At 42.8% G+C, this 26,773-nt stretch overlaps 2 protein-coding genes across 3 annotated transcripts in view; one reads left to right on the top strand and one right to left on the bottom strand.

The window, feature by feature from the left end:
• Nucleotides 1-15,357, bottom strand: part of BAG4 (BAG cochaperone 4) — a gene marked incomplete at both ends in the record, with an annotated part of 28,547 nt that extends 13,190 nt beyond the window's left edge. For both annotated transcript variants that reach the window (XM_079726740.1, XM_079726739.1), the window contains one exon: nucleotides 15,088-15,357. In XM_079726740.1, the coding sequence (XP_079582866.1) occupies nucleotides 15,088-15,357 (270 nt within the window). The remainder of the gene's footprint in view (nucleotides 1-15,087) is intronic.
• Nucleotides 15,358-15,779: 422 nt separating this feature from the next.
• LSM1 (LSM1 homolog, mRNA degradation associated) lies at nucleotides 15,780-25,014 on the top strand. The gene is made up of 4 exons (XM_079726790.1): nucleotides 15,780-15,950; nucleotides 19,850-19,918; nucleotides 21,295-21,410; nucleotides 24,536-25,014. Exons 1-4 carry the CDS (start codon nucleotides 15,905-15,907, stop codon nucleotides 24,704-24,706), a joined length of 402 nt encoding a protein of 133 aa, XP_079582916.1. The 5' UTR covers nucleotides 15,780-15,904; the 3' UTR covers nucleotides 24,707-25,014.
• Nucleotides 25,015-26,773: the final 1,759 nt, after the last annotated feature.

The following is a 26,773-nucleotide window of genomic DNA, read 5'->3' on the forward strand; positions in this document are numbered from 1 at the left end:
TCGCTCATTTTAAATTGTCAAAGTCAATGATTTTTAGTATATCCGTAGAGATATGTGTGATCATCACCACAACCAATTTTAGAACATTTCAAAACCTGAAAAAGAAACACTGTTCCCTTTAGCTATACCCTCCTATCTGCCATTCCCACAGCCCTACACCACCACTAACCTACTTTCTATCTCTATAGATTTGCCTACTCTGGGTATTTCATATAAATGGAATCATATAATATATGATATCTGGTAACTGGCTTCTTTCACTTAGCATGTTTTTGAGGTTCAACTATGTTGTAGCATGTATCAGCACTTCATTCCTTTTTGTAGCCAAAAAATATTCCATTGTATACAAATATCACATTTTGCTTATCCATTCTGGGCATTTGGATTGTTGCCATTTTTTGGCTATTATGAATAATGATGCTATAAACATTCACGAATAACATTTTATGTGGACATATGTTTTCAGTTCTCTTGGCTATATACCTAGAAGCGGAATTGCTGGGTCATACAGTTAACTCTAACAATTTTAAAAACTGGTATTTTTTTTCCAAAGAAGCTGCACCATTTTATATTCCCATCAGCTAAGTATAAGGGTTCTAATTTCTCCATCTCCTCACCAATACCTGTTTTTTTCTGTGGTTTTGTTTTTATAGTCATCCTAGTGTGTGTGAAGTCATATCTCACTGTGATTTTTATTTGCAGTTCCCTGAGGACCAATGATGTTGAGCATTTCTTCATGTGCTCATTGGCCATTTGCACACCTTCTTTAGAGAACTGTCTATTCAGATGTTTTGTCCATTTTTAAATTGGGTTATTTATATTTTTGTTGTTCAGTCTTAAGGGCTCTTTATATATTCTAGATACAAGTCCCTTTTCTGATAGCTGATTTGCAAGCATTTTCTTCCTTTTCACTTTCTTGATCGTGTCCCTTGAATTATAAAAGTTCTTAATTTTGATGAAGTCCAATTTGTCTATTTTTTATTCTGTTGGTTGTGCTTTTGGCGTCTTATCTAGGAAACCATTGCCAAATCCAAAGAAATGAAGATTTATCCCTATGTTTTCTTCTAAGAGTTTTATAGTTTTAGTTCTTACATTTAGGTCTATGACCTATTTTGAGTTAATTTTTTTAATATTATTTATTTTTTGGCTGCATCGGGTCTTAGCTGCGGCACGTGGGATCTTTCCCTGTGGTACGCCGGCTCCTCGTTGTGGCGCATGGGCTCATCTCTAGTTGTGGCACACAGACTCCTCTCTAGTTGTAGTGCACGGGCTCCAGAGAGCATGGGCTCTGTAGTTGTGGCACTCGGGCTCTCTAGTTGTGGCATGCAGGCTCAGTTGCCCCACGGCATGTGGAATCTTAGTTCCCTGACCAGGGATCGAACTGGCATCCACTGCATTGCAAGATGGATTCTTAACAACTGGACCACCAGGGAAGTCCCTTGAGTTAATTTTTACATATGGTGTTAAGGGTCCAACTTTATTCTTTGTATGTGGCTATCCAGTTGTCATGTTGTGCCATAGACTTTTCCCTCCATTGAATGGTCTTAGCATCCTTGTCAAAAATCAATTGATGGGCTTCCCTCGTGGTGCAGTGGTTAAGAATCTGCCTGCCAATGCAGGGGACAGGGGTTCGAGCCCTGGTCTGGGAAGATCCCACATGCCATGGAGCAACTAAGCCCGTGTGCCACAACTACTGAGCCTGTGGTCTAGAGCCCGTTGAGTCACAACGACTGAAGCCCATACGCCTAGAGCCCGTGCTCCGCAACAAGAGAAGCCACTGCAATAAGAAGCCTGTGCACCGCAACGAAGAGTAGCCCCCCATGCACCACAACTAGAGAAAGCCCGTGCACAGCAACAAAGACCCAATGCAGCCAAAAATAAATATAAGTAAAATAAATAAATTTTAAAAAAATCAGCTGACCATAGACACTCTCAATTCTATTCCATGTAGACATATAGGTTATGTATGCCTTTTAATTTCTTTTTCTTGCCCGGTTGCCCTCGTTAGAACCTTCAGTACAATACTGAATAGAAGTGGCAAGAGCAGATGTCCTTGTCTTGTTCCTGATCTTAAGGGAAAGCATCCAGTCTTTCATCATTAAATATGAGGTTGGCTGTGGGTGTTTCACAGATGTCTTTTATCAGGTTGAGGAAATTTCCTTGAATTCCTAGAGTGTTTTTCATGAAAACGTTTTGGATTTTGCCAAATGCTTTTTCAACATCTACTGAGGTAATCATAGTGGTTTTGTTTTTTATTTGAATGATATGGTGTATTACATTAATTGATTTTCAGATATTAAACCAACCGTGCATTCCTGGAATAAATCCTATTAGGTCATGGTACATAATTCTTTTTATATATTGCTGGATTCAGTTCACTAGGCTTTTTTTGCAGATTTTTGCACATCCATATTCATAAGAGATATTGGTCTGTATTTTCTTTTCTTGTGATGTGTTTGCCTAGTTTTCCTCTCAGGGTAATAATGGCTTCACAGAATGAGTTTAGAAGTATTCTCTCCTCTTCTGTTTTTAGAAGAGTTTGTGAAGAATAGGTGTCAGTTCTTTAAATATTTGGTTAGATCCATTCAGATTTCCTATTTCTTCTTGAGTTAGTTTTGGTAGTTTGTATCTTTCTAGGAATTGTCCACTTCATCTAAGGTACCCAATTTATTGGCATACAATTAGTCATAATATTCCATTATAATCCTTTTTTATTTCTGTAAGATAAGTAGTAATGTCCCCTCTTTCATTTCTGATTCTAGTAATCTGAGTCGTCTCTCTTTTTTTTCTGGTTCAATCTAGCTAAAGGTTCATCAATTTTGTTGATCTTTTCAAAGAACCAGCCTTTAGTTGCAATGATTTCATCTATGGTTTTTCTATTCTTTCTTAACTCATTTCCACTCTTATTTTCATTATTTTCTTCCTCCTGCTTGCTTTCGGTTTGGTTGGCTCATTTTTTCCAGTGTCTTGAGATGGAAGATTAGGTTCTTGATTTGAGATCATTCTTCTTTCTTAATACTGGCACTTATGACTATAAATTTCCCTCTAAGCACTACTACTTTAGCTGCATCTCATAAGTTTTGGTATGTTATGTCTTCATTTTCATTCATCTCAAAGTATTTTTTAATTTCCCTTTTGATTTATTCCTCGACTTGCTGGGTTTTTTAGGACTGTTTTATTTAATTTTGACATATTTATGAGTTTCCCAAAGTTTTTCCTGCTATTAATTTCTAATTTCATTACATTATAGTTGGAGAACATACTCTGTATATTTCTATCCTTTTATATTTATTAATGTTTGTTTTATGGCTAGTATATAGTTTATCCTGCAGAATGTTCCATGTGCACTTGAGAAGAATGTATATTCTGTTGATGAACAGAGTGTTCTATAGATGTCTGGTAGGTCTAGTTGGTTTATGGTGTTGTTTACATCTTCTATTTCCTTGTTGATCTTAGGTCCAGTTGTTCCATCCATTACTGAAAGTGGGGTACAGAAGTCTCTATTATTATTGAATTGTCTATTTCTCCTTTTATTTCAGTAAGCTTTTCCTTTGTGTATTTTGTTGTCAGGTACATATATATTTATAATTGTTATATCTTCCTGATGGATTGACCTTTTCATCATGTCCCTCTTTATCCCTAGTAATATATATATATATATATATATATATTTTTTTTTTTTTTTTTTTTTTTTTTTTTTTTGCAGTACGCAGGCCTCTCTCACTGCTGTGGCCTCTCCCGTTGTGGAGCACAGGCTCCGGACGCGTAGGCTCAGCGGCCATGGCTCATGGGCCCAGCCGCTCAGTGGCATGTGGGATCTTCCCGGACCGGGGCACGAACCCGTGTCCCCTGCATCGGCAGGTGGACTCTCAACCACTGCGCCACCAGGGAAGCCCCCTAGTAATATTTTTTGTTTAAAGTTTATTTTGTCTGATATTAGCATAGCCACTCCAGCCTTCCTATAGATACAGTTTGCATGATATTTCTTTTTCCATCTTTTTACTTTCAAGCCATTTGTGTCTTTAAATCTGAAGTATGTCTCCTGTAGACAGCTGAGAAGGAAAAACCTCCTACTCCTACGTTTCTCCTTTATCCTCACACTGTTACCACACTCAGAACACTTCTGATACCAGATGTGTGTGGGGGGGGTTTCCCCCACACCAAGCAATTCTGCAACACCAGCTAGGTGTTCCACAATTCAACTTAATTCTGACACTTTCTTTTTTTTTTTTTTTTTTTTTTTTTGCGGTACACGGGCCTCTCACTGCTGTGGCCTCTCCCGTTGCGGAGCACAGGCTCCAGACGCACAGGCTCAGCAGCCATGGCTCACGGGCCCAGCCGCTCCGCGGCATGTGGGATCTTCCCGGACCGGGGCACGAACCCGTGTCCCCTGCATTGGCAGGCGGACTCTCAATCACTGTGCCACCAGGGAAGCCCCTGACACTTTCTATCTGGAGACAGCATTAGATTCCACGAGTTAGGGGCTCAGTCCCATGAGACTACCCCCCCCCCACTTCAGATGCCAATTGCAAGTAGTAGGTCCCCAGGTTACCCACAACTTATGTCTGACTCGGCTACAGATCGGAGGTTCCCATGATCTCCTCCGTCTTGGATTTATTTGCTAGTACAGCTCAAAGACCTCAGGGAAATACTTAAGTTTACCAATTTATTAAACGATATGGTAAAGGATACAGATGAACAGGCAGATGAATAGATACGTGGGGCAAGGTCTGGGAGGGTCCTGAGCACAAGAGCTTCTGTTCCTTTGGAGTTAGCTGTGTCACCCTCCCAATATGTGAATGTGTTCACCAACCTGGAAGCTCTCTGCACCCCATACTATTGGGTTTTTTTTTTTTTTTTTTTTTTGAGGTATACGGGCCTCTCACTGCTGTGGCCTCTCCCATTGCGGAGCACAGGCTCCGGACACGCAGGCTCAGCGGCCATGGCTCATGGGCCCAGCCGCTCCGCGTCACGTGGGATCTTCCCGGACCGGGGCACGAACCCGTGTCCCCTGCATCGGCAGGCGGACTCTCAACCACTGCGCCACCAGGGAAGCCCTACTATTGGGATTTTTATGGAGGCTTCCTCATGTAGGCATGATCAACCCCTCTCCAGTCTCTAAAGAATGGGGAATGAGGCTGAAAATTCCAAGCTTCTAATCATGAGTTGGTTTTTCTGGTGACCAGCCCTATCCAGGGGCCATCCATGAAAACACCTAGAGTTGCCTTGTTAGTATAAAAGACACTCCTGTCACCCAGGAAACTCCAATGGATATAGGAGCCCTGTGTCAGGAACCAGGTTCACACACCAAATACTAGAACAAAAGATGCTCCTAGTGCTCTTATGACTTAGGAATTTACAAGGGTTTCAGGAGCTCTACACCAGGAACCTGGGGCAGAGACCAATATATATATTTTTTCCCATTATCTCACACAGCATATACTTGCATCTTCTTTTTTTCAATCCAGTCTGACAAGCTCTGTCTTTGATTAGATTGTTTAATCTATTCACACTTGATGTTATTATTGATATAGTTGGATTTATATATATCTGCCATTTTATTTTTTTGTTTTCTATATCTCATATTTGGTTTTGTTCCTCTATTCTTCCTTTACTGCTTCTGCATTAAGTGAATATTTTCTAATGCAGCTTTTTAATTTCTTTAATGAGTATATATACATATATGTATTACATATATGTATATATATGTCTATCTTTCCTTGACCACACCTAGCTGTTAAAGCTCCACACATTTCCAGCTAATTTCTTTACTGTTTACTTGGGACATAAATTGCTCTACAAACTGATCCAATCAAATCTGGGTTCCTTGGAAGGGACACCTCCCAAAGTCAGTGTTTGAGATGTGTTCCGACCCCAGAGGGCCCCTCCCAGTGATCTCTTTCCCTAGTTCTCTCCAGCAAACTGGCTGGCCTGCAGCCTGGTCTGTATCTGCAGTGAACCTACTGATCTCCCAAATGCCTTTCACGACACCCTCCACAGTTTTTGAGAACCTCCTTCGGCTTCAGCTTCTCCATATTCTGATGCAAATAAAGTCAGTTCCTTTGGGAAAAGAGTAGGAGCTACCGGTTTTACAGCCTGCGTCTGCCTCCAGATAAAATGTCTGAGCTACACTCTGCAGTTGGGTTGGGGACAATGGTGTGCTTCTGAGAGACACCCCTGCTTTAAAAGCTGAGCACCTGGGGGAAAAGGGCAGTAGCCTCAGGCCTTCCCAGCTTGCCTTACAAGCCAGGGTAAGGTTGAGCAGAGCCCCAGTGTTCTCAGCAGTGCCCTACCCAAGGTAAAGCCTCCATTCCACAGGTAGGGACAGGGCATGGGTAGGAACCACCACTATTGGCCACACTTGCCCGGCACGTGGCCTTTTCAACAGTAGTTGGGGGCAAGATGAGCAATGTCGATGTGCTGCCCACCCAGGAGGACTGGGACCTGGGGAGCGAAGAAACTTTGTTTTATTTGCCGCTCCAGTCTAATGGAGTTTCTCTCTCACTGAGCTGGGGGTTGGGGGGTGGGAGAGGTGGAGGATGGCACAGAATCTCACTGTACTTACCGAGTTTGAGTAAACTTTCTAAAAAATAAATGTTTCCTCATTTGCTAAATTCCTTAAGACCATTTCCAGAGACTTTAATTTGGTTGTTTTTTAAAAATATTTTTCACCAGTTTCACTGAGGACTGGGCCCACAGAGCTCCTCACGCTGTCATGCCAGAGCTGCAACCTGGCATTATTTTGAACTTATTTTGTATATTATTGTAGGATTGTACAAGTATTTGTAATTACCTTAATATTGTTAGGAACCAAAATTTTCCATACAAAAGTACTAAATACAATCTAAGTAAAAATAATCTATGGCATTAAATTTGAATTAACACAAATATGAACTTATTTATTTTTCTATTTTAAAATATTGATACTTATTCACAACATTGTAAATCAACTTCACTCCAATAAAAATTTTTTTAAATACTTATTTTAGATAACTCTGTCCATTGAAAAGGTCTAGAAGCAATGAAAACACAACAGCAATCAGTATACCTAGCACCCAAATGTAACTTCTGTACCAGTTATTAAGCGACTGGCCCTCAGCTCCAAACACAGCATTCTGTAACTGGCTCTGAGATGCAGGATCAGGAGTCTGCAAACGTTTCTCTTTGCCACTTGCTCACTATTTGGTTCTGCCAATAGGGGGCACTAGGTTAGAGGAGGGGAGAATAGACTTGCTCCCTCCTGTTTGCTCGCTTGCTTCCCGTTCCTGCCAGTGCCAGCCCAGCAAAGCCCTTCAACCTGGGGGCAGCGTCAGTCAGCAGAGTCTGCAGACTCCTGGTTTCCCGAGAACTCCCTCACAGGTACCAGCACCAGCTCGGCAGTGCCTCCTCGGTGCCAGCTATACCAGGCCATTCTTCCAAGTTTCCAGGTTCTAATACCCCCAACCTCTTCTCTTTATTCCCCAGCCCCAGGAATTGAGGCTGTTTCCTGCAGTAACTATCTTCTGTGTTACATTTTCTCTTTTTACCTTTTCAGATCTCCAATACCCATTTAACTAATTTCCTAAATCAAATTCTCTCTTTTAAAAGAACTAGTGTAGGTTCTGTTTTCCTGCCTGGATCCTGACATATATAGCTTCTAAATAAAATTCTCCAATTAAAAAACTAAACAAAACAAAACAAAAACAAGGTTTCTTAAAAGAATGGCTGATTTTAACATCTGGGCCAGACTATACAATAAGCCTGGCATATCTTGTACCAGAAATCAAAGAAGCTGTCAAAAATCAATGGGTCTGGGGCTTCCCTGGTGGCGCAGTGGTTGAGAGTCCGCCTGCCGATGCAGGGGACACGGGTTCGTGCCCCGGTCTGGGAAGATCCCACATGCCGCGGAGCGGCTAGGCCCGTGAGCCATGGCTGCTGGGCCTGCGCGTCCAGAGCCTGTGCTCCGCAACGGGAGAGGCCACAGCAGTGAGAAGCCCACGTAATGCAAAAAAAAAAAAAAAAAAAAAAAAAAAAAATCAATGGGTCATGTCAAAAGGACTTAGAAGCCAAGAAGAGGGGGCTCCCATTGGCATCATATGGGATCATTTAAGCAATAAAAGAATGACAGCAACAGACTGAGACACATTCAAAATACTGAATATATATATGTGTACACATACATACATATGTTATGCAAATGAGTTCATAAAATACTTTAAAAAACAGTAAGAAACACAGTTCCCTTTCTGTAATTTTAATGGGGTTTAGAGATGAATAAAAATTACATCTTCCATCTTATCCTAGGAGTCCTTTTTTTAAAAGATGGATAAATATTTATACCTGGATTGTGGTACTGGTTACATAACCATATGTGTTTGTCAAAACTCACAGAACTATACCTTAAAAATGGTAAAATTTACAATATGTAAATATATCATAATTTTTATATGAAAAAAAGAATGTCCTCAATGAAGCAGTAAAAATTATTAATTTTATTAAGTGTTAATTAAAAAGACTGCCTTTGCTTTTTTTCCCCCCTTTTGGACAAAATGGAACAAATCTAAAAATATCCCCAGTAACAATGAAAGCCTGCAGCTCAAGGCCCTCCTAACATGACACTAATCCTATGAAATAGCGTTTGGTTTCACAGGAAGCTGGCTGAAGTTGACAGCTGTTCTATAGACCAAATTGCCGATTTTATCATGTGCCGATGTCTCTCCAAACTTTTTATGTGCTGTCTGAAACTAGACAAAGGTGATGATAAAAGATGATGTAAACTAAACAAATATGATAAAAGGTTTTCACAAGTAGGAATAATGTGAATTAAAGTTTTTGTGACAAAGGAAATTTGATTAAAATTATGCAAGAACATAATAAATTTATTTACTTTCTTCTCTTTTGAGAAGAAATACCTGTATCTCAGGTGAAGGCTGGAGTCAACACCTTTCATGTTTATCATAGAACTATCTAGTCCCATAAGAAGTGGATGTATGGTTTACAAAGTGACTTGCCACCATGCCTCCAAAAAATAACCCCAGCCCAAGCAAATCTAACAGTAGAGGAATCTCAGTAGTGCTGGTACTACCAAAGATCCATTTACAAGTTTGTTTATATGTTTTGTAAGAATTAGACAAAAAAAAAATTATTAGAAAACTACATTACAAATTATTTTTATAGCGATATATTCCAAAATCACTAAAAAGCACTTTATGCTCCTGTACTGGCCATCATCACAAATTTCTCAGCTTTAACCTCATTTGGGTCTCTTCCGTGCTTCCCCACCGTGCCTCCTTTCCCCCAGCACCTGCTTCAACATTTACCATATCAAGTTCCCAGTGTATCCCATCCCACTTCCTTTACCCTCAGATGACCTAGCCTCCTTCTTCATCGACAAGGACATCAGGAGCCAGGAACCCCTCCAATGGCCCTCTCTTACAACTCAAAGCTTCCTTTCTCCCCCTCTAGCTCTGGGAGAGGTTTCTCAGCTCTTCCTCACTTCTTAATTCGCTTCTCCCCAAGCCATATGCCATCCTTTTGTTAGCATCTTTTTTCTCAATCTACTAGCTTACTCTCATCAATTAAGTCTATCTGGTCTATTGTGTCATTCAAAGCTTGTGTTTCCTTATTTATTTTCTGTATGGATGATCTGTCTATTGGTGCTAAGTGGGGTGTTAAAGTCCCCCACTATTATTGTGTTACTGTCGATTTCTGCTTACAAACATCCTCAAGCCACCTCATCCTAAAAATTCTTCCCTCAATCCTGCTTCCCAGTCAAGTGACCACCTTCTCATTTACTAACAGTTTACACCACTTCTCCTGCCATCCAAACCCCCCATTCGTTACTTAAATACGGTTTTAAACTCCCACCACTAAAATCAATACCTCTTTAATTGCCAATCGAACTGCTTCTCTTCAGTTCTCATATCACTCACCTGCAAAATAACTGTGGCCTCGCTTGGTCTGTATCACACGATGTTCTGATTTTCCTTCTATCCAAGTATTCTCGCTCATTGTCTTCCGGGTCCTCTCTCTCTCTCACCCATCCTAGATCTCAAAGCTCTCCCCTGGCAGCATAACCTGGTTTGGTAATTCACTTACGCTTCCATTTGATGACTCTCAAATCACTGTCTCCAACCCCTGTCTCCCTCCTAAACCCCACATCTATTGTTTTGTTCCCAGACAACAACTCCTCAACACAACAGACTCTAAAATTGGACATCAAAAAACCACAAAACAAAAACAGAAAATCACAGACGTCTCTCTAATCAATCACATACGTTGCATCAAGAGCTCGGCTCTCAGTAACCACCGTCACTAACTGGCTTTCAGCAGATATGAAATAAAGGCAGTACATAAACCCTTGGCCAGTCTTTGTATTGTTTTTTAGGCTCCTCTATTAACCAATCACTAGTTCTTTTGGTACAAAACTAAACCAGGGCTTGGCTGGTGGCGCAGTGGTTAAGAATCCGCCTGTTAATGCAGGAGACACAGGTTCGAGCCCTGGTCCGGGAAGATCCCACATGCCGCGGAGCAGCTAACCCCATGTGCCACTACTACTGAGACTGCGCTCTAGAGCCCGTGAGCCACAACTACTGAGCCCAGGTGCCACAACTACTGAAGCCCACGTGCCTAGAGCCCGTGCTCCGCAACAAGAGAAGCCACCGCAATGAGAAGCTTGTGCACTGCAACGAGGAGTAGCCACCACTCACCACAACTAGAGAAAGCCCGTGCGCAGCAATGAAGACCCAATGCAGCCAAAAATAAAATAAATAAAATAAAATAAATTTATATATAAAAAAACTAAACCATATATATCTTCCCATAAAAACCTGTTCCTCTTGTCATTCCTATGAAATCTTTATTCCTATGAAATACTAAAAATTCAGAATTACCTTCTGTTTCTCTTGAAACCCTCACTTGCAGTTGATATACACCTTTGAAAATTTTTTGAGGGACTTCCCTGGTGGCGCAGTGGGTAAGACTCTGCACTCACAATTCAGGGGGCCAGGGTTCAATCTCTGGTCAGGGAACTAGATCCCACATGCATGCTGCAACTAAGAGTTCACATGCCACAACTAAAGAGCCCAGGTGCTGCAACTAAGGAGCTGGCGAGCCGCAACTAAGGAGCCCGCCTGCCACAACCAAGACCCAGTGCAGCCAAATAAATAAATAAATATTTTAAAAAAAGAAAATGTCTTTCGAATCTATGTAACTTGTTTTTTTTAAATATATTTTTCAATTATTTTTATTTTATTATTTATTTATTTATTTATTTATTTACTTTTGGCTGTGTTGGGTCTTCGTTGCTGCACACGGGCTTTCTCTAGTAGCAGCAAGCGGGGGCTACTTTTCGTTGCAGTGCCCAGGCGTCTCTTTGCAGTGGCTTCTCTTGTTGCGGAGCACGGGTTCTAGGCACGTGGGCTCAGTAGCTGTGGCTCGCGGGCTCTAGAGCGCAGGCTCAGTAGTTGTGGCGCACAGGCTTAGTTGCTCTACGGCATGTGGGATCTTCCCAGACCCGGGATCAAACCCGTGTCCCCTGCATTGGCAGGTGGATTCCTAACCACTGCACCACTAGGGAAGTCCCCTATGTAACTAGTTTTGAAACACATCCAAAAAATAAGATAGATAGATGTGATAAACATAATAAGTGCTAACCATAGAATCTAGGTGGTGGATATATTGGTTTTCACACACAATCTCAACTTTTCTAGACGTTTGAGAATTTTTATTAAAAAATGTTGAAAAAAACCTGTCTACATTCAGACATTGTTGAAACACATGGCCTTTTTGTTTCTTTTCTGACCTAAGTGGGAGCCTAACTAAGCTGTCTCCCCAAACCCTCCCACTGTAGCCGTCCTCCAAGATGGCTCCCAAAGACCCCTGCCTCCTGCATTCACACGCATGTGAAGTGGCCTCCCACACTGTGCTGGGGCTGGTCTCCACGACCAGTAGTATACGGCAGAAGTGATGGTGGATCACTTCCCAGCTTAGGTTAGAAGAGACTGCAGCTTCCAGCTTGCATCTCAGCACTCTCTCAGATGACTCGTTCTGGGGGGAACACGTAAATCCCCCAGGGATCTGGTTAAAATGCACATTCTGATTCGGCAGGTCTGGGGCAGGGCCTGAGATACAGCATTTCCAACAAGCTCCTAGGTGATGCGTATGCTGCTAGTGTAGGAACCAAACTGCAGTGCTGCAAGTATAGCTAACAAGGTAAGAAAAGAAAGAACACAGGGAGAGGTTCTCCGTTTTTTCTCCTGCCATATTTAAATAGGTTAATATAAAGTCAAGCCTTTGTAATGGTTCAGCGCAACATCATCTCAATACATTCAATTCTGCCAAGCAATGCTTCTCAAACATGAACGTGCATATGAATCACCTGAGGATCTCATTAAACTGCAGCAGCAGTAAGTCTGGAGCAGGAGATTTTGCATTTCTAACAAACCCCCAAGCGACACTGAAGCTTCCGGTCCACGGCCCACACTTTTTAAGGAGTAAGGTTTTATTTTATTTTTTTTAATATTTATTTATTTGGATGTGCCAGGTCTTAGTTGCAGCACGTGGGATCTTTTAGTTGCGGCACATGGGATCTAGTTCCCTGACCAGGGATTGAACCCGGGCCCCTGCACTGGGAGCGTGGAGTCTTACCCCTGGACCACCAAGGGAGTTCCAAGAGTAAGGTTTTAAAAGGCTGTATACCTTTTTTTTTTTTTAAGTCTGAGAGGTTTGATTATATAAATATGTAAAATTTACATGGCAAAAACCACAATAAAGTCAAAAGATAAACAACGAATTTAGAAAAAACATTTCCAACACGTGTGACATGTTTATCTTTTTTATTAGTTTCCTATTGCTGCATAAGAAATTATCATCCAGGGACTTCCCTGGTGGTCCAGTGGCTAAGACTCTGCACTCCCAATGCAGGGGGCCGGATTTCGATCCCTTGTCAGGGAATGAGATCCCACGTGCTGCAACTAAGACCCGATGCAGCCAAATAAATAAATATCTAAAATTTTAAAAAGGGCTTCCCTGGTGGCGCAGTGGTTGAGAGTCCGCCTGCCGATGCAGGGGACACGGGTTCGTGCCCCAGTCCAGGAAGATCCCACATGCCGCGGAGCGGCTGGGCCCATGAGCCATGGCCGCTGAGCCTGTGCGTCCGGAGCCTGTGCTCCGTAACGGGGGAGGCCACAACAGTGAGAGGCCCGCGTACCGCAAAAAAAAAAAAAAAAAAAAAAATTAAAAAAATTAAAAAAAAACTATCATCCAATACTTTTCAAGTTTCAGAAACGTCAACCTGAAAGACAGACTCTTGACATGGTTTACAAATGCCCATGACACATTCCAGTTTTAAGCCCAATCCCTCCAGCACCATCACCCACCCTGTGTGCACACCTGTACTCCACCAATACCTGACAACTCCCTGCACGATGTTAAGATCTTAACTTCTCTAACCTTAACCTGAAAACACACTTTTGCTTTGATAACACAGCAAGCCCGGGCAGTCGTCAGTTCAGCAGTCCTTCCTCTTTCCCTTCAAGGGAGCCTCGGTCTAGTTTGCCTACCTGTAGGCTAAGCATTTCATCTTTCTACCCTGTTATGGAACTGAAGTCCCACGGCTACTTATTCCACATTTAGACAGAAATTATGGACCTTTCTTCACAATTAACCTCTCACTACATGTTTTTTACTCATACAATTTTTAAAGATATACCATAAAACCCACCCTTTTAAAGTGTACAATTCAATGGTTTTTAGTATATTCAGAGTTGTGCAATCATCGTCACTAATTCCAGAATATTTTCATCTTCCCCAAAGGAAACCCCATACCTTTTATCTACCTTCCCCAATGTCCCCAGGCCCCCAGCCCCTGGCAATGACAAATCTTTGTCTCTACAGATTTGCCTATTCTGGACATTTCATTTAAATGGAATCATACAATATTTGGTCTTTGTGACTGTCTTCGTTCATGTAGCATATTTTCAAGGTGCATCCATTTGTAGAATGTCTCAGTACTTCATTCCCTTCTATGGCTAAATAATTTCATTGTATGAATATACCATATTTTATCAGTTCTTCAGTTGATGAGCATTTGGGATATTTCCCTTTTTGGCTATGATGAATAACGCTGCTATGAACATGCATGTGCAAGTTTTTATGTGGACGTGTTTTCAGTTCTCTTGGGTGTATACCTAGGAACAGACTTGCTGAGTAATATCCTAGCAGTATGCTTAACGTTTTGAGCAACTGCCCAAACCACTGAACCATTTTACATTCCCACGAGCAATGTTTAGAAATTTTATTATCACATTTTCAACCAATGAGGATGTTATAATTCCTGAAGCAAAGGAGACGTATGCCCCCACCGTATAACGATAATTCTCTACGAAGAATATTGCATTAACAAAACAGAAGTGTATTTCCGGCACGACGACACAGAATAAAATGTTAAAGGTCCGAATATACTGAGTGAGTTAACCTTTCACAGCCAGCAGTTCTTTCATCGTAAAATAGGAACGCTGTGATGACATTTACGTTGCAGTCACCGTTAAGATGAAATAAAACAATCCACGTAAAGGTGCTTTCCTGCACTGATTATCCGTGATCCAATGCGGGGCAAAGCTTTAGGGGCAAAGGGCTAAATGCCCAGTTCCCTCCCCTTCCCTCACGTTCCTTCCCAGCGGGAGGGGTTGCTGAGTGACGGAGAAGGCTGCAGCCACCTCCCTTCTCGGGGAGAGCCGACCTGACGAGCCACGCAGGAAAAATTGTTAGGACTTGAAAAGCAAGAGCCGGGCCACTCCAGCCCAACCTCGTCCCCAGGCTAGAGATTCGCAGCCTGCTACTCAGCTTCGCAGGTCAGCGCAGGATCTTTTTTCCTCCTTTCAGGGTAAGACATTTATTATGGTTGAAGCAGAAGACACGGGGCAAAGAGAACACAAGCAAACGACCCCCTCACCCGCGATCCTAGTCTCTGTCTCTCCAAAGCCCCCCTAAGGAAAACACAGGAAACACGATTCATTACAAACTCTTGGAGGTGGACTAATCCCAATAGCCCTCACCCCCAAAGACTACCCTGTCGGACACCCCTGGGACAGATGGCGCAAAGCGTACCTGGTGGCCTCCTCCAGCCCGACCCGGCTCCGACCAGGCGCCTCCAGAGGGATAGTAGCCATCGCCTCCTCCGCCTTCTCCCGGCCAGGTGGTCTCAGCCGGGCCGCCCCCGCGCACTCGCCAGGAAATGGGAGGCTGGGGGGGTTCGGGGCGGGGAGGATATATGGGCGGAGGTGGGTGCACGGGCACATCTCCACCCCCAGGCCCGTAGTAGCGCCCATAAGACGGACCATCACTGGGGCCGTAGCCCGAGCGCCTCAAGGCCGACATGGGATCCACTGCCCCCGGGCGCTTCCCGCCCCCCAAGGCCGGCCCATTGCGCAGGCGCCTGCGGGGGAGCGCGACTGGACCGCAGGGAAGGGAGGGTCGGCCGGCAACAGCCAATCCCGGGCCGGGTACCGCCCCCTCAGCTGCCGCGTCCTGAGAGTGGAAGGCCGGAGGTCCGTGACTCTGGGGTCTGGGAAGCAGGAAAATGAGGGGCGGCACCGTGTTCCTTAAAAGGGAGAACACATTTCCCCACTGTCTATCCAATCTAGATTCCTCTTCCCCCTCTTATCAGGGATGCGGAAAGCGTATCCCAGGACCGCGCTACGGCCCCGCCTCTTCTTGAGGACGGGCACGTGATGCCGGAAGTGGGTGGGGGTAATATGGTGGCGTTTCCGGCAGGCCTCGGCTGCTGAAAGCCGGGGTGGGGGAGTTGGTTCGGGTCCGGGTTCCTGTCCCGGTCCCGCCGAGGCGGCGACCGCGATAGGAGGAGGGACGTGTTGGACGCGCTGGCTCACCGCCACTATACATTGCAGCCTTATCTCAACTCAACATGAACTATATGCCCGGCACCGCCAGCCTCATCGAGGACATCGACAGTGAGTAGTTCATCTCCTCCGAGTGAAGTCTGGGGTGAGACCCTTCTTCCCAGGAGGGTGCCTCTTAGGAGGGAGCTCATAGAATGAGTCTGGGCCGGGGGCGGTGTGTTTTTAGTAAGGTTCTGGAAGTCCGGCGTTGGCATCTTCCACAGGATGCAGGAGCCACGGGACACACCGTTTGCCCACCTCCTAGCCTGCTCCCTGTATCCTGTCTCTCGCAGCCTTCACCGGCCCCCGGGCAAGCTGTAGAATTCACTTCTGCTTTTCAGGGATGCGGCTGCTGAGGCCCAAGTTTGAAAGTTGGCCGCCTCCCCGGTGCATCATCTCCCACCTGCGGCATTTCGAAGTACCAGGTGGTTACTGGTGGATGAATGAGAATTCTTAGAGAAAGGATTCTTCAAGAAACGAAAAGAGTAATACAACAGCAGTTGGACTTAATTAGCACTAAACATAGGATTTATGCCGTGTGGCCGTTTGCAATCTTCTTTTACCGTTGAGGGTATTTAGACTTTAGGGTTATGGTCATGGAGACCACTGTCGGACCAGGTATTGCCTTTTCCAGAAAGACTTGAGTCACTTCAAACTTACTTTTTTCTTCTGTTAGACAGTTTTCTCTCGCATTTATTAAGACCTCCCTTATTCCTAGTCACTGTTCTGAAGAGGAGCTCACTTCTGTACAGTTGTCTTTCCTTTTTCCAAACTCTCATCTGTGAATTATTCCGTAAACATTTTTTAAAGTTGTCTCAATCGTGTGATCTGTCTCATTAACTTGTAATTGCTGCAAAACGGTTTACACACAGTTCCAAGCAAGTTACAGGAATCTCTACAGTTACTATGTATGTAAATTAAAGAGTGAGTTTATGATTAAATTCTCTTCCTGTCGTTTGAAATCACTTTTTAGATCCAAATTAGTGATTTTGCTATTGAAGGGAAATATAGGTCGGACCAAAGTTATGTATGAATAACCACTGTACAAGCCTGTCTGTAATGGGTGATGAAATCCTCAATCTTAGTTATCTGAGGATGCCCTTTTGCCCCCACCCCTCTTGTTACGTATCTGAATTATTTGAGGCCCCTAACACATCCTGCCATTCTACTAAAAATAATTGCTTTTCTCAAGCCTCTAACCCCTTTTTTGCAGATTCCAAGCTCCTCCTTTACTGAAAGATTTGAAACCATTTCATATGCACCCATCACTGTGACATTCAGACACTCTCCTCTCCTCAGTCTTTCTGTATTTTCGCCCATCCTCTCATTTGAATAGGAAGTATTCCTCCCTTTCAGTTTGTGTCTTATTTCTCTTTCCTCCCACTGCTTCTGGAACCTTCTTCCATTAATATCCTGTTGCTCTCATATCCTCTCTCGCTCCCCCTCTGAATCCTCCCCTTCATGTATGTTCTTGTCTGTCGAATTTTTTCTCAGTTGTGTTTCACCATCAAATTCCCATCCCTTTTTTCACATCTTTACCCCCAAACCTCTTGAGTAATCTCCCATTTTAACTCTACTTCCTGACCACCTGCAATAGACCACCTACCTCTATTACCCCTGCAGTCTGGTTTCTTTTGTCAACACACTACTGAAACTGCAGTCTTAAAGACACCTTCTGATGCACTCCTCCGAGCTCTTCTGTCTCCTCTGCAACACTGTGATACCATTACCACGGGATTCTTCATTTTCTTGATTTCTCCAACACTGGTACTTGATTTTCTTACCTCTGCAACCGTTATTGTTCCCTAAAATAGATGGACACTTAGGTCCCATCTTTGGCTTGCTTCTTTCTTTAAATCTCTAGCAGGACTCTTGGACTTTAATTATTATATCACCTCTTTGAGGACTTATTCAATAACTGCTGTGATCCTGACTTCTTTGGCCAGTCTTACATCTCCAGTTGCCAGTTGACATTTCTACATAGGTGTCCTGATACCACTTCAGAACCACTACAGCTAATCACCTTCCACTGAGCTTGCTTCTTTTACTGCCAGCTCTTGGTAAATGGTCCTCCCTGACATGATGACTCAGAATTCCTACATATTCTTTCACTCATCTCTTCAGCACCCCACTCTCTCACACATACCCACATATACACACGCACTTGGCTGTCAAATCCCATCCCTCATAACTGCAGTGTCTTGGTCCTCCCATCCTGTCCCTTCCCATCTCTCCCCTGGTTCAGGGCTCTTCTTCATGTCTCAGACTCTGGGTGTAGCCTCAAAACCGTTCTCTCTTTTCTGCCAGTTTAATCTTCAGAGTTTTCTTGTTCCCTGTGAAGTCACGTCCAAACTCAGCCTGCTCCCAGGACTTCTCTGACTTCATCTCCTGTTCTTTCCCTCACACCCTCACCTTTTAGCCGGACACTTGGACACATAGCTCTGTTTCTTCTGCCTAAATTACAGATTTCCCTCCTCTTCCCCTTCCCTGTCACTCTTCCTGTGGCCAAAACTGTCCAACTCAGATACCTGCTCCAGCTAGATATAGTTTCTCTCAGTCTCACATAATTAAGATTTGCTCTCTTGTGGTACTTAATTATAGCGCCAGAAAGCCTATAAATTCCTTCAGGAAAGAATCACTGTCTTCTTCCTCTGTTCTGCATCTAGCAGGTACTTTATCCGTGGCATTAAGGAACAAATGAATGACTTTGGCTACGTATTCTAGTGACGGGCTGACTGTCATTCTTCAGTGTCAGCTCAGGGTCACCTCTTCAGAGAGCTTTTCCCTAGCCACCCTCTTCTGTAGCTTCTTCCCCTCTTTTTCTCATCCTGCTATCTTGTTTATTATTCTGCTAGACTACCCACTATAGGGCATTTTTTAAAATTTGTTTGACTTTCTCCACCAGGAATATAAGTTCATAAGGTTGGTGACTCTAAATGTTACTCTGTACCGCAGCGGTCCCTAACCTTTTTGGCGCCAGGGACCGGTCTCACGGAAGACAGTTTTTCCACGGACCGGGGTGGCGGGGCGGGGGACAGCTCAGGCGGCAATGCGAGCGATGGGGAGCCATGGGGAGCGGCAGATGCAGCTTCGCTCACTCGCCCACCTCTCACCTCCTGCTGTGCGGCCCGGCTCCTAACGGGCCTCGGACACCAGTCCACAGCCCAGGGGTTGGGGACCCCTGCTGTACTCTATATCTAGGCCCCAGAACAGCACATAGCTCTCCATAAATTTTATTGAACTTTTGTTCTCGTTTTATTATCAGTATCCTCATTCTGCATGTCTGAGGTTTTTTTTAATTTAAAACCTTCCCTGATTCCAGAGTGTGAAATAGAAGCTCTCCATCTCAGTTGAGGGGAAAATAATTCTTGAATTCAGATCATAAAGATCACCTAGATTCCATTTCCAAATTTGCAGGTATAGAAACTGACATGACACTGAGAGGGTTTAACTGTCAAGCATCAGCATCTAGAACCAGTCGGCCAGGCCCCCTGACTACGTGCCCAGTCCTTGTGCCCAGTCCTTCCCCTCTCTGCCGCCCCCTCGGATTCTTTCATCACCGGTCTTCTCATCTAAACACCGGGCTGCCGGGGTCATCCCTCTAACTCCTCAGTGAACTCTGCCTTAAATACACTGGAAGAGGAAGTGGTGGAGCTTAATCTGCTATGAACTTTGTTTTTGTTGTTACCCTGTAAACTCACAGGCTAACCGACTTCTCACTGCAGTGGCTTCTCTTGTTGCAGAGCACGAGCTGTAGGCACACGGGCTTCAGTAGTTGTGGCTCACGGGCTCTAGAGCACAGGCTCAGTAGTTGTGGCGCGTACGGGCATAGTTGCTCCGCGGCATGTGGAATCTCCCTGGACCAGGGCTAGAACCCGTGTCCCCTGCACTGTCAGGCGGATTCTTAACCACTGCGCCACCAGGGAAGTCCCAACAGTTCATTTTTTAAAGATCTTTTTTTCTCTCCCCAGAAAAGCACTTGGTCCTGCTTCGAGATGGAAGGACGCTTATAGGCTTTTTAAGAAGCATTGATCAGTTTGGTACGTATTAGTCACAGACTTCTCCTGTACTCTGGATAATAAGAGCTGCCCACTGTATTTTTGTGTTGTTTCATATCGAAGTTTATTTGTCTGCAACTTTTTTCACGTGTCTGGCATAATGGAATATTGGTTTGAATCATTACATCATTGTTTTCTAAATTACAATTAGGTGGTTCAAAAGCTTGTGTTTACAAGCTTGTATTTCTAAAACTGGTTTTCACTAGAACATGCGCTGACAGTGTTCTGGACCATTTTTTATTTTCCCCATTAGAGGGAGCCAGATGATAGAAATAAACTCAGTCCACTGAAAAAGCTGCTCATTTGTACATTGGCTTGGGTGCGACTACTCTTCAGAGCAGTTCCTGCCCTGAAGGTAATCCCTCCCTGTCCAATGAAAAGTGGGTCAGAGGCCTTTGCTGAAGCTTTTTAGGGACTCCCAACATTAAGCTCAGAATTTTATACCTTGGGATACATTAGACTCAAGGTCTTGGTCTTGGTTTTGCCTCCTGCATTTTTCTAAAGAGACCTTATATTTGCTTCTGTCTTAAGGAACTTCTCAGTTCATATCAGCATTTGCTGGACATCTGCTTAGGTCAGTGGCTTTAGGCCTGAGGAAAAACAACATAATTGAAACACATGTAAGAATTATAGACGATAAGAGCACAGATACTGCGTTTCTTCACGTAAGACAAACAGCACCAATTGAAAGAGGAAAAGGAATTATTCTTCACAGATTGTGGTTCTAAACCTTAAGTCAAATTCATCAGACTACATGAGGGAAAAGTGGTAAATAGTGACTTTACTCTCAGATTACCAGATTATGGTTATCTGACAAAGGGAAAAAATAGGTTACCGTTATATCGTAATCCATGAATACCTACATTGGGTTAAATGAATAATGAATCCTAAGTACTGAAACAAAGTTAAATCTTCAGTAAATCATCACACACACATACCCACACAACACAGAAAAACGGTTTCCTTCCAAAAAACCCCAGAGTTTTAATTTCTGCAGTTGTTTGGGCTTCAGAGTTCTCCAAGTGCCCTATCGTTTATATTTTCTTATAGCCATGTTGATATTAGCAACTAACTCAAGGAATTTAATTTTCTTCATTTATTTCCACCATCCTCATTAGTGCAACATAATCCCAAATACTCTCTCAGTTTGCAGTTGTTTAAAAGTCTCCTAAGAGGTTTGTCTCAATGTAATAGGAAGAGATTGTTTGAAATTTTAGCTTTTTCCAGAACTAGAAAGTTTGAAAATCATGTTCAGCTAAATCTTTTCTATTCAAAATAACTGATTAATTGAGTGATGGACCTTTACCTATAAAGTAATTTGAACTAAATATCTTTGTTTCTTCCCTGTACACTTATAGCTAACTTAGTGCTACATCAGACTGTGGAGCGTATTCATGTGGGCAAAAAATACGGTGATATTCCTCGAGGGATTTTTGTGGTCAGAGGAGAAAATGTGGTCCTACTAGGAGAAATAGTAAGTGACAACTGTTAAGCTGCTATGGCTCTTGATAATCATGCCAGTTAGGTTTCTTTTTTCTCTTTTCAAGAGGGAAAAAATATATTTTCCACCTTCACCCAGCTTCTCAAGGAAACCACCCAATTAGCTTAGGAAAGCTACATTGTAAAAGGAAAGCTACAGAGAGCAATTAACTTTGTTTCAGTGCCTCCTGGCATTTTAAAGGTTTTGATCCCATTAGCAGCAAAATACCATTGATTTTTACCTGATATCATAAAAAATACTGTCCTACATGGGAATTCCCTGGCAGTCCAGTGGTTAGTACTCCCGATCTCACTGCCAAGGGCCCGGGTTCAATCCCTGGTCGGGGAACTAAGATCCCACAAGCCACACGGAGCAGCCATAGATATATATATAAATATATATATGTAAATACTGTCCCACACAAATGTGTTCGTTAGTATGTTGTTATTGTATCTCTAACAGCAGAAAATTGAAGCTTGATACCTAACAGGAGAAGAATAATTCAATGAAATGTGGCTTGTTAACACTGGAATATTTTGCAGTCATTTAAACAATTGGTTACAAATGGTTTTCCATGACATAAAGGTAATTATTGGTGTTTGGGGGAAAGACACACTGCATATACAATGCGATATCTATGTTTTTTAAAGGGGGGAAGGGGAAAGAATGGCTGCAGAAGAAGCCTTTCTGTTAACTTTCCGAGGATGGGCTCAACTTCACTTGCATATTTAGCTCCCAGCCAAGGAGGAGAGGTACCTGTTATCTGTTGTCAGGAAAGCCAGCTGGCAGGTGAAAAGTTAAATCCTCTAAAGTGGTGTTACTGTAGGTCTGTATGTCTATGTGTGTGAACTATTAGAAAACTATTGCCCCAAAATATATATTAGAAGTACTCAGACATTTTTAAAGAAAATAAAACTTGATTTCACATTTTACATGAGACATTTACTTTAAAAGAAAAGTACTTTATTTAATACCTTTGACTTGATCCTCATGCTTCTGATGATTGGGTTTTCCAGGAAAATCAAACCTTGGCGTTTGCTTGATTTTATCTTTAAAGTTTTCAGTAAAGTTTCCCAATCCCTAGCCACATCTTAAATCACGTTTACAGAAGTCTTTGGAGCGAAGTAGTTTGGTCCATAGTTATTTTTAATGGTAGACCATTTGAGAAAGTAAGGAGGTAATTTTGCCAGGGTCATGTTCATTCAGAGACCTCATGTCGGAAACAGCTGGAAACAACTAATCAATACTGTCCAAGTATTGCTATGAAATAACTTTTTCTAATTTTAAAAATATTGTTGTGGTTGATATTTTTGGTTTCGGTGTATGTTTAAGCAGCGGAAATTGTCACCTCTTTGTTTTAAAGAGGAAATGTATTAGTTTGCTGTCGGGGGAAAGATTTAAGTTAAAATATCCACGCATACTGTGCTTCAGTTATATAGTAGTAAACACCACATCCATGTTTTCTGTGCTAGTTACATTGGCACAAACATGCCCCTGTGTAGATGTATGTAAAGAGAAGTGAACTTGTGTTTATTCTTAAAGCTTCATTGTTTCCTGGGAGCCCTTTTGTGGAGAAAAGTGCTCTCTTTTTTTGTATGTTATGGTTTGGATGCTGCAGAATTCTTATAGTGGTGCCACTAAAGAAATACGGTTCAGGAAATGCTTACATAGTTCTATGAATCGGTAGTCAGTTTGAAGACATTATGAACCAATTCTAGGAAAACTCAAACCTAGAAGCCATTTGGATTCTGTAAACATTCAGTTGTTTGCAGAGTCCCTGGATTCTACCTCAAGGATGATGAGACACACGGCCTTAAGTAATAAGCTGATAGTTAGGAAACAGCATTATCATAACCACATGAACAGCTCAGCACATAATATTGAAAAGCCCAAGAAGTAGTACACTAAGCCAAGAACATTATCTTCCCTCCTGCTGCCCATGGGTTGTGAGGGAAGATTACACTTGATAATATATATTTTGCTGGATGCAGTTAACTTTTGACCCAGGGCAGGGCTTGCTTATGTAAGTTATGTGGCTTTCATTCTAACCTTTCTGGTGAGAGTCCTCCATCTGCTGTGTCACTGCCTGCGGGTTCCGAGGCCTTAGCAGCATCTGAAGATAAGTATCCAGTGGTCGGCTGGAACGTCTGGAGAGCTTGTGTATGTGCTGATGCCTTCCCAGAATTTTATAATTAAAAGTCAGAGAGGAGGATGAGAAGTAAGAATGCCCTGTCGGTATAGGCTTTCCATGTTACTAAAACACAGAGTGACACCTGTATACTCATCTTAAGGAGAGTGAACTGAGTCTGTAGATAGATAATTTTATAGCAAGGTTCTGCATTATAAAATTGGTTATCAAATGTTTAGAAGGTGTTCAAAAATAAAAATATTAAGCATATTATACCATATTAAGTGGGAAAAGTAGCCAATATTTGCGAGAAATACATTGGGGCCAAAATGGTTTAGTAACCTAACTGGTCTGCTGAGGTTTTCTCTAGAAGACTTGTTGCCATGGAGGGGGAATAAGTCCTGTGTTATAATGTAACAACTCCTGGTTAATGCGACAGAGGGACAGTTTATTGCCTTTGGCTCGGGATGCAGCCAGGGCCCGGTGTGGCCGGGGGTGGGAGGTGGTGGTGCTACTTTGAATCAATGTTCTCTACCTTCTTACTGAGCACAAACCCCCAGAAATTAGGCTGACTTTGATCATGTATAAATACAAAATTTATTTTAAGCCATCTTGACCTCAGTACCTTCTCTCTTGGGTTCCCTGGGGTTGGGGAAATAGCTGTAAGCAGCCCTAATCTTTTTTTTTTTTTTTTTTTAAGAGAAGGAGTACTTGTCTAATGTAGGACTTTACTTTGGATACACGAAAGCTTTGTTATACATGCCGATACTGATCCCTGTTAAACCACACTCATATGTGTTCTATAGGAGCATTGCCAGCCATTTCTTTGTAAAATTTATCTGTCCATAGGATATTTCTGCCCTATCTCAAGTACGAAAAATAACCCAAGCCGGATATAGGAATCCACTTAGGAACCGGTTTGCCTTTAGATCTAAGATGTTTTCTATTCTTGGTCATCAGGTGAAGTTTTCCAAACCTGCTTGTTTTGTAGGACTTAGAAAAGGAGAGTGACACACCCCTCCAGCAAGTGTCTATTGAAGAAATCCTAGAAGAACAGAGGGTGGAGCAGCAGACCAAGCTGGAAGCCGAGAAGCTGAAAGTCCAGGCCCTGAAGGATCGAGGCCTGTCCATCCCTCGAGCAGATACTCTTGATGAGTATTAAGTCTTCTGCTCAGAGGCTGTAGCTCCTGGGGAGCAGGGGCTGTCACCAAACCAAGTGACACATTTGAGGAGAGACTGCAGAGCTTTGAAAAGTCATTTTTATTTGGAATTCTTTCACATATGCAACATGAAGAAATCGTGCGTTTTGTTTGTTTTTTTAATAACAAAATCGTTTAAAGAAAACAGTGGCATGGACTCCTTTCACACGTCACTGTGGACCCAGCAACTACTTGTTTATATTGCTCTTCTCAACCCAAATTAGTGGTTACAGGGAATATTCTTCATTTGCTTGTAAATAAAACATGAATCTCAAAATTGCAATGTTATTATTTCCCACGTTTGAGTTGCCTTCAGTGAAGAGTCATTAAATTTCGGCTCTCAGGTATAAGCAGTCCATACACACACGTGCTGGGATCTCCCTTCCGTCACAATTCCAACCTGACGGAATGTTTTCATACCAGATATCCTGCGGGTCCTCCTTTCTCCCCTTGTCATGTTTTTTTCTGATAAGAAAAACAAGTTTTCAGGCTTGAGGAGGGCTCTTTCCGTGAAGTTTTGCACTTACTGATTGTAAGAGAAGCTGCTGTTTGTTTGAGAAGCAGCTGTTTCTGCTTCACCAACAGCTATCCCAGCTGCGTTCCCTTGAGATCCACGTGACGACTTCTCTAAATATTCTGTTAATTTCGTTAGGTTTTCTAGTCCTTTGGATTGAGTCTTGAGCCTCGTATGCTGTGATCAAAAAGCACAGATAAAATGGTGTCGCAGTGACTGATATATCTAGGTTATTCTCAGCCAAGCCAAGTGATGCCCCTTTTCTGGAATGATGTTGATCACACAGGAAGCGTAAGAGGCTGTACTTTCCGAGGGTACAGGAGACATGGGTTAAAACCTGGACTCTGTTCTCTCTAGCACCTTGGGCTCAAGCAAGTCACTTATCCTCCCTGATTCTCAGTTTTAACTGTAAAATTATTCCAGATACTTATTTTATAGTCTGTTGAGCAAAGACATTCTTTGCAGGGAAGATATTTATAGCCAATTCCTATGTTTGAGTTATTTTATAGTATTAAATATACCACATTTTATGAGCTCAGGTGTTTTTAAAACTGCCCCAAATGCAGACTTCTGAGCTACTCATTGGGTTGGTTTCAAGGTAGCTAATTTGTGAAGAACAGTCGCACTTAATGATTTATCTAGTGTGTTTCATCTCTAACCTTACTGTTGAATAGCCGGAATTTGTTATTAACTTCCCACACAAAGGGAAGACTTGTGGAAGAGGTGGCTAACTTTCACTACAAGAAGATGTTCTTTGAGAGTCAAAAGAATTACAGCCTTCTGTAAGCATTCTGCTTTTTTCTGAGCACCACCGTTTCAGAATATCCGGCACCTTCAAGAGATTCGGATTCACTGTACTCGTCTTTTCAACCTCCTTCAAACAGAATTCCAAATGCAATCAAGAGTCATGATTTATTCTTACGTTCAAAGAAGAAGAATTTCCACAGTAGTTCAGGAATTTCCAAGCCATAGCTGGGCTTCAGTTGTTATGCGTAATAATGTATTGCCTTTAGACCTTTGTCACACAGGCAGCAGCAAAGAGTCAGAGCTGAAGGGTGGAATGAGACTCCCTGCTTCCCTCCTGTCTCCCTGCTGCTCAGAGCAACGGCCTGCCCTCAGCTTTGCCCAGTCCAGGCTTTTTGCAGGAACTGGAATCGTGCTTTTTTCCTGGACCACTGCGGGTACTCCTCTACTGTTATCAGGCTTCAGAATCCATCTCAGTTCTATACCTTTGTTTTGTCTTTAATAGTTTCTTCCAATAGGGGTTCCCATGAGACCACTTTCAAGGAAAACAAACAAGATCTACTGCAGCCCCTTTCCTGGCGATCTTTATTCTGATGTAACTGGGTACAGCAGCCTCTCTCTCTCTCTCTCCCAGCTGTTCTTTTCCCCTTTCCTTGGCCCTTGACCTTATGTTGCATGTTGTCGGCTGAACTTAAGCCACAGTATCTGCTCTCCCCCGCTGCTCGGATAAACTCCCAACAGGCCCTGGATACTTAGCAGAACCAGATGCCCT

Source organism: Hyperoodon ampullatus (genome assembly GCF_949752795.1).
Source record: "Hyperoodon ampullatus genome assembly, chromosome: 20".
NCBI classification, from domain to species: Eukaryota; Metazoa; Chordata; class Mammalia; order Artiodactyla; family Ziphiidae; genus Hyperoodon; species Hyperoodon ampullatus.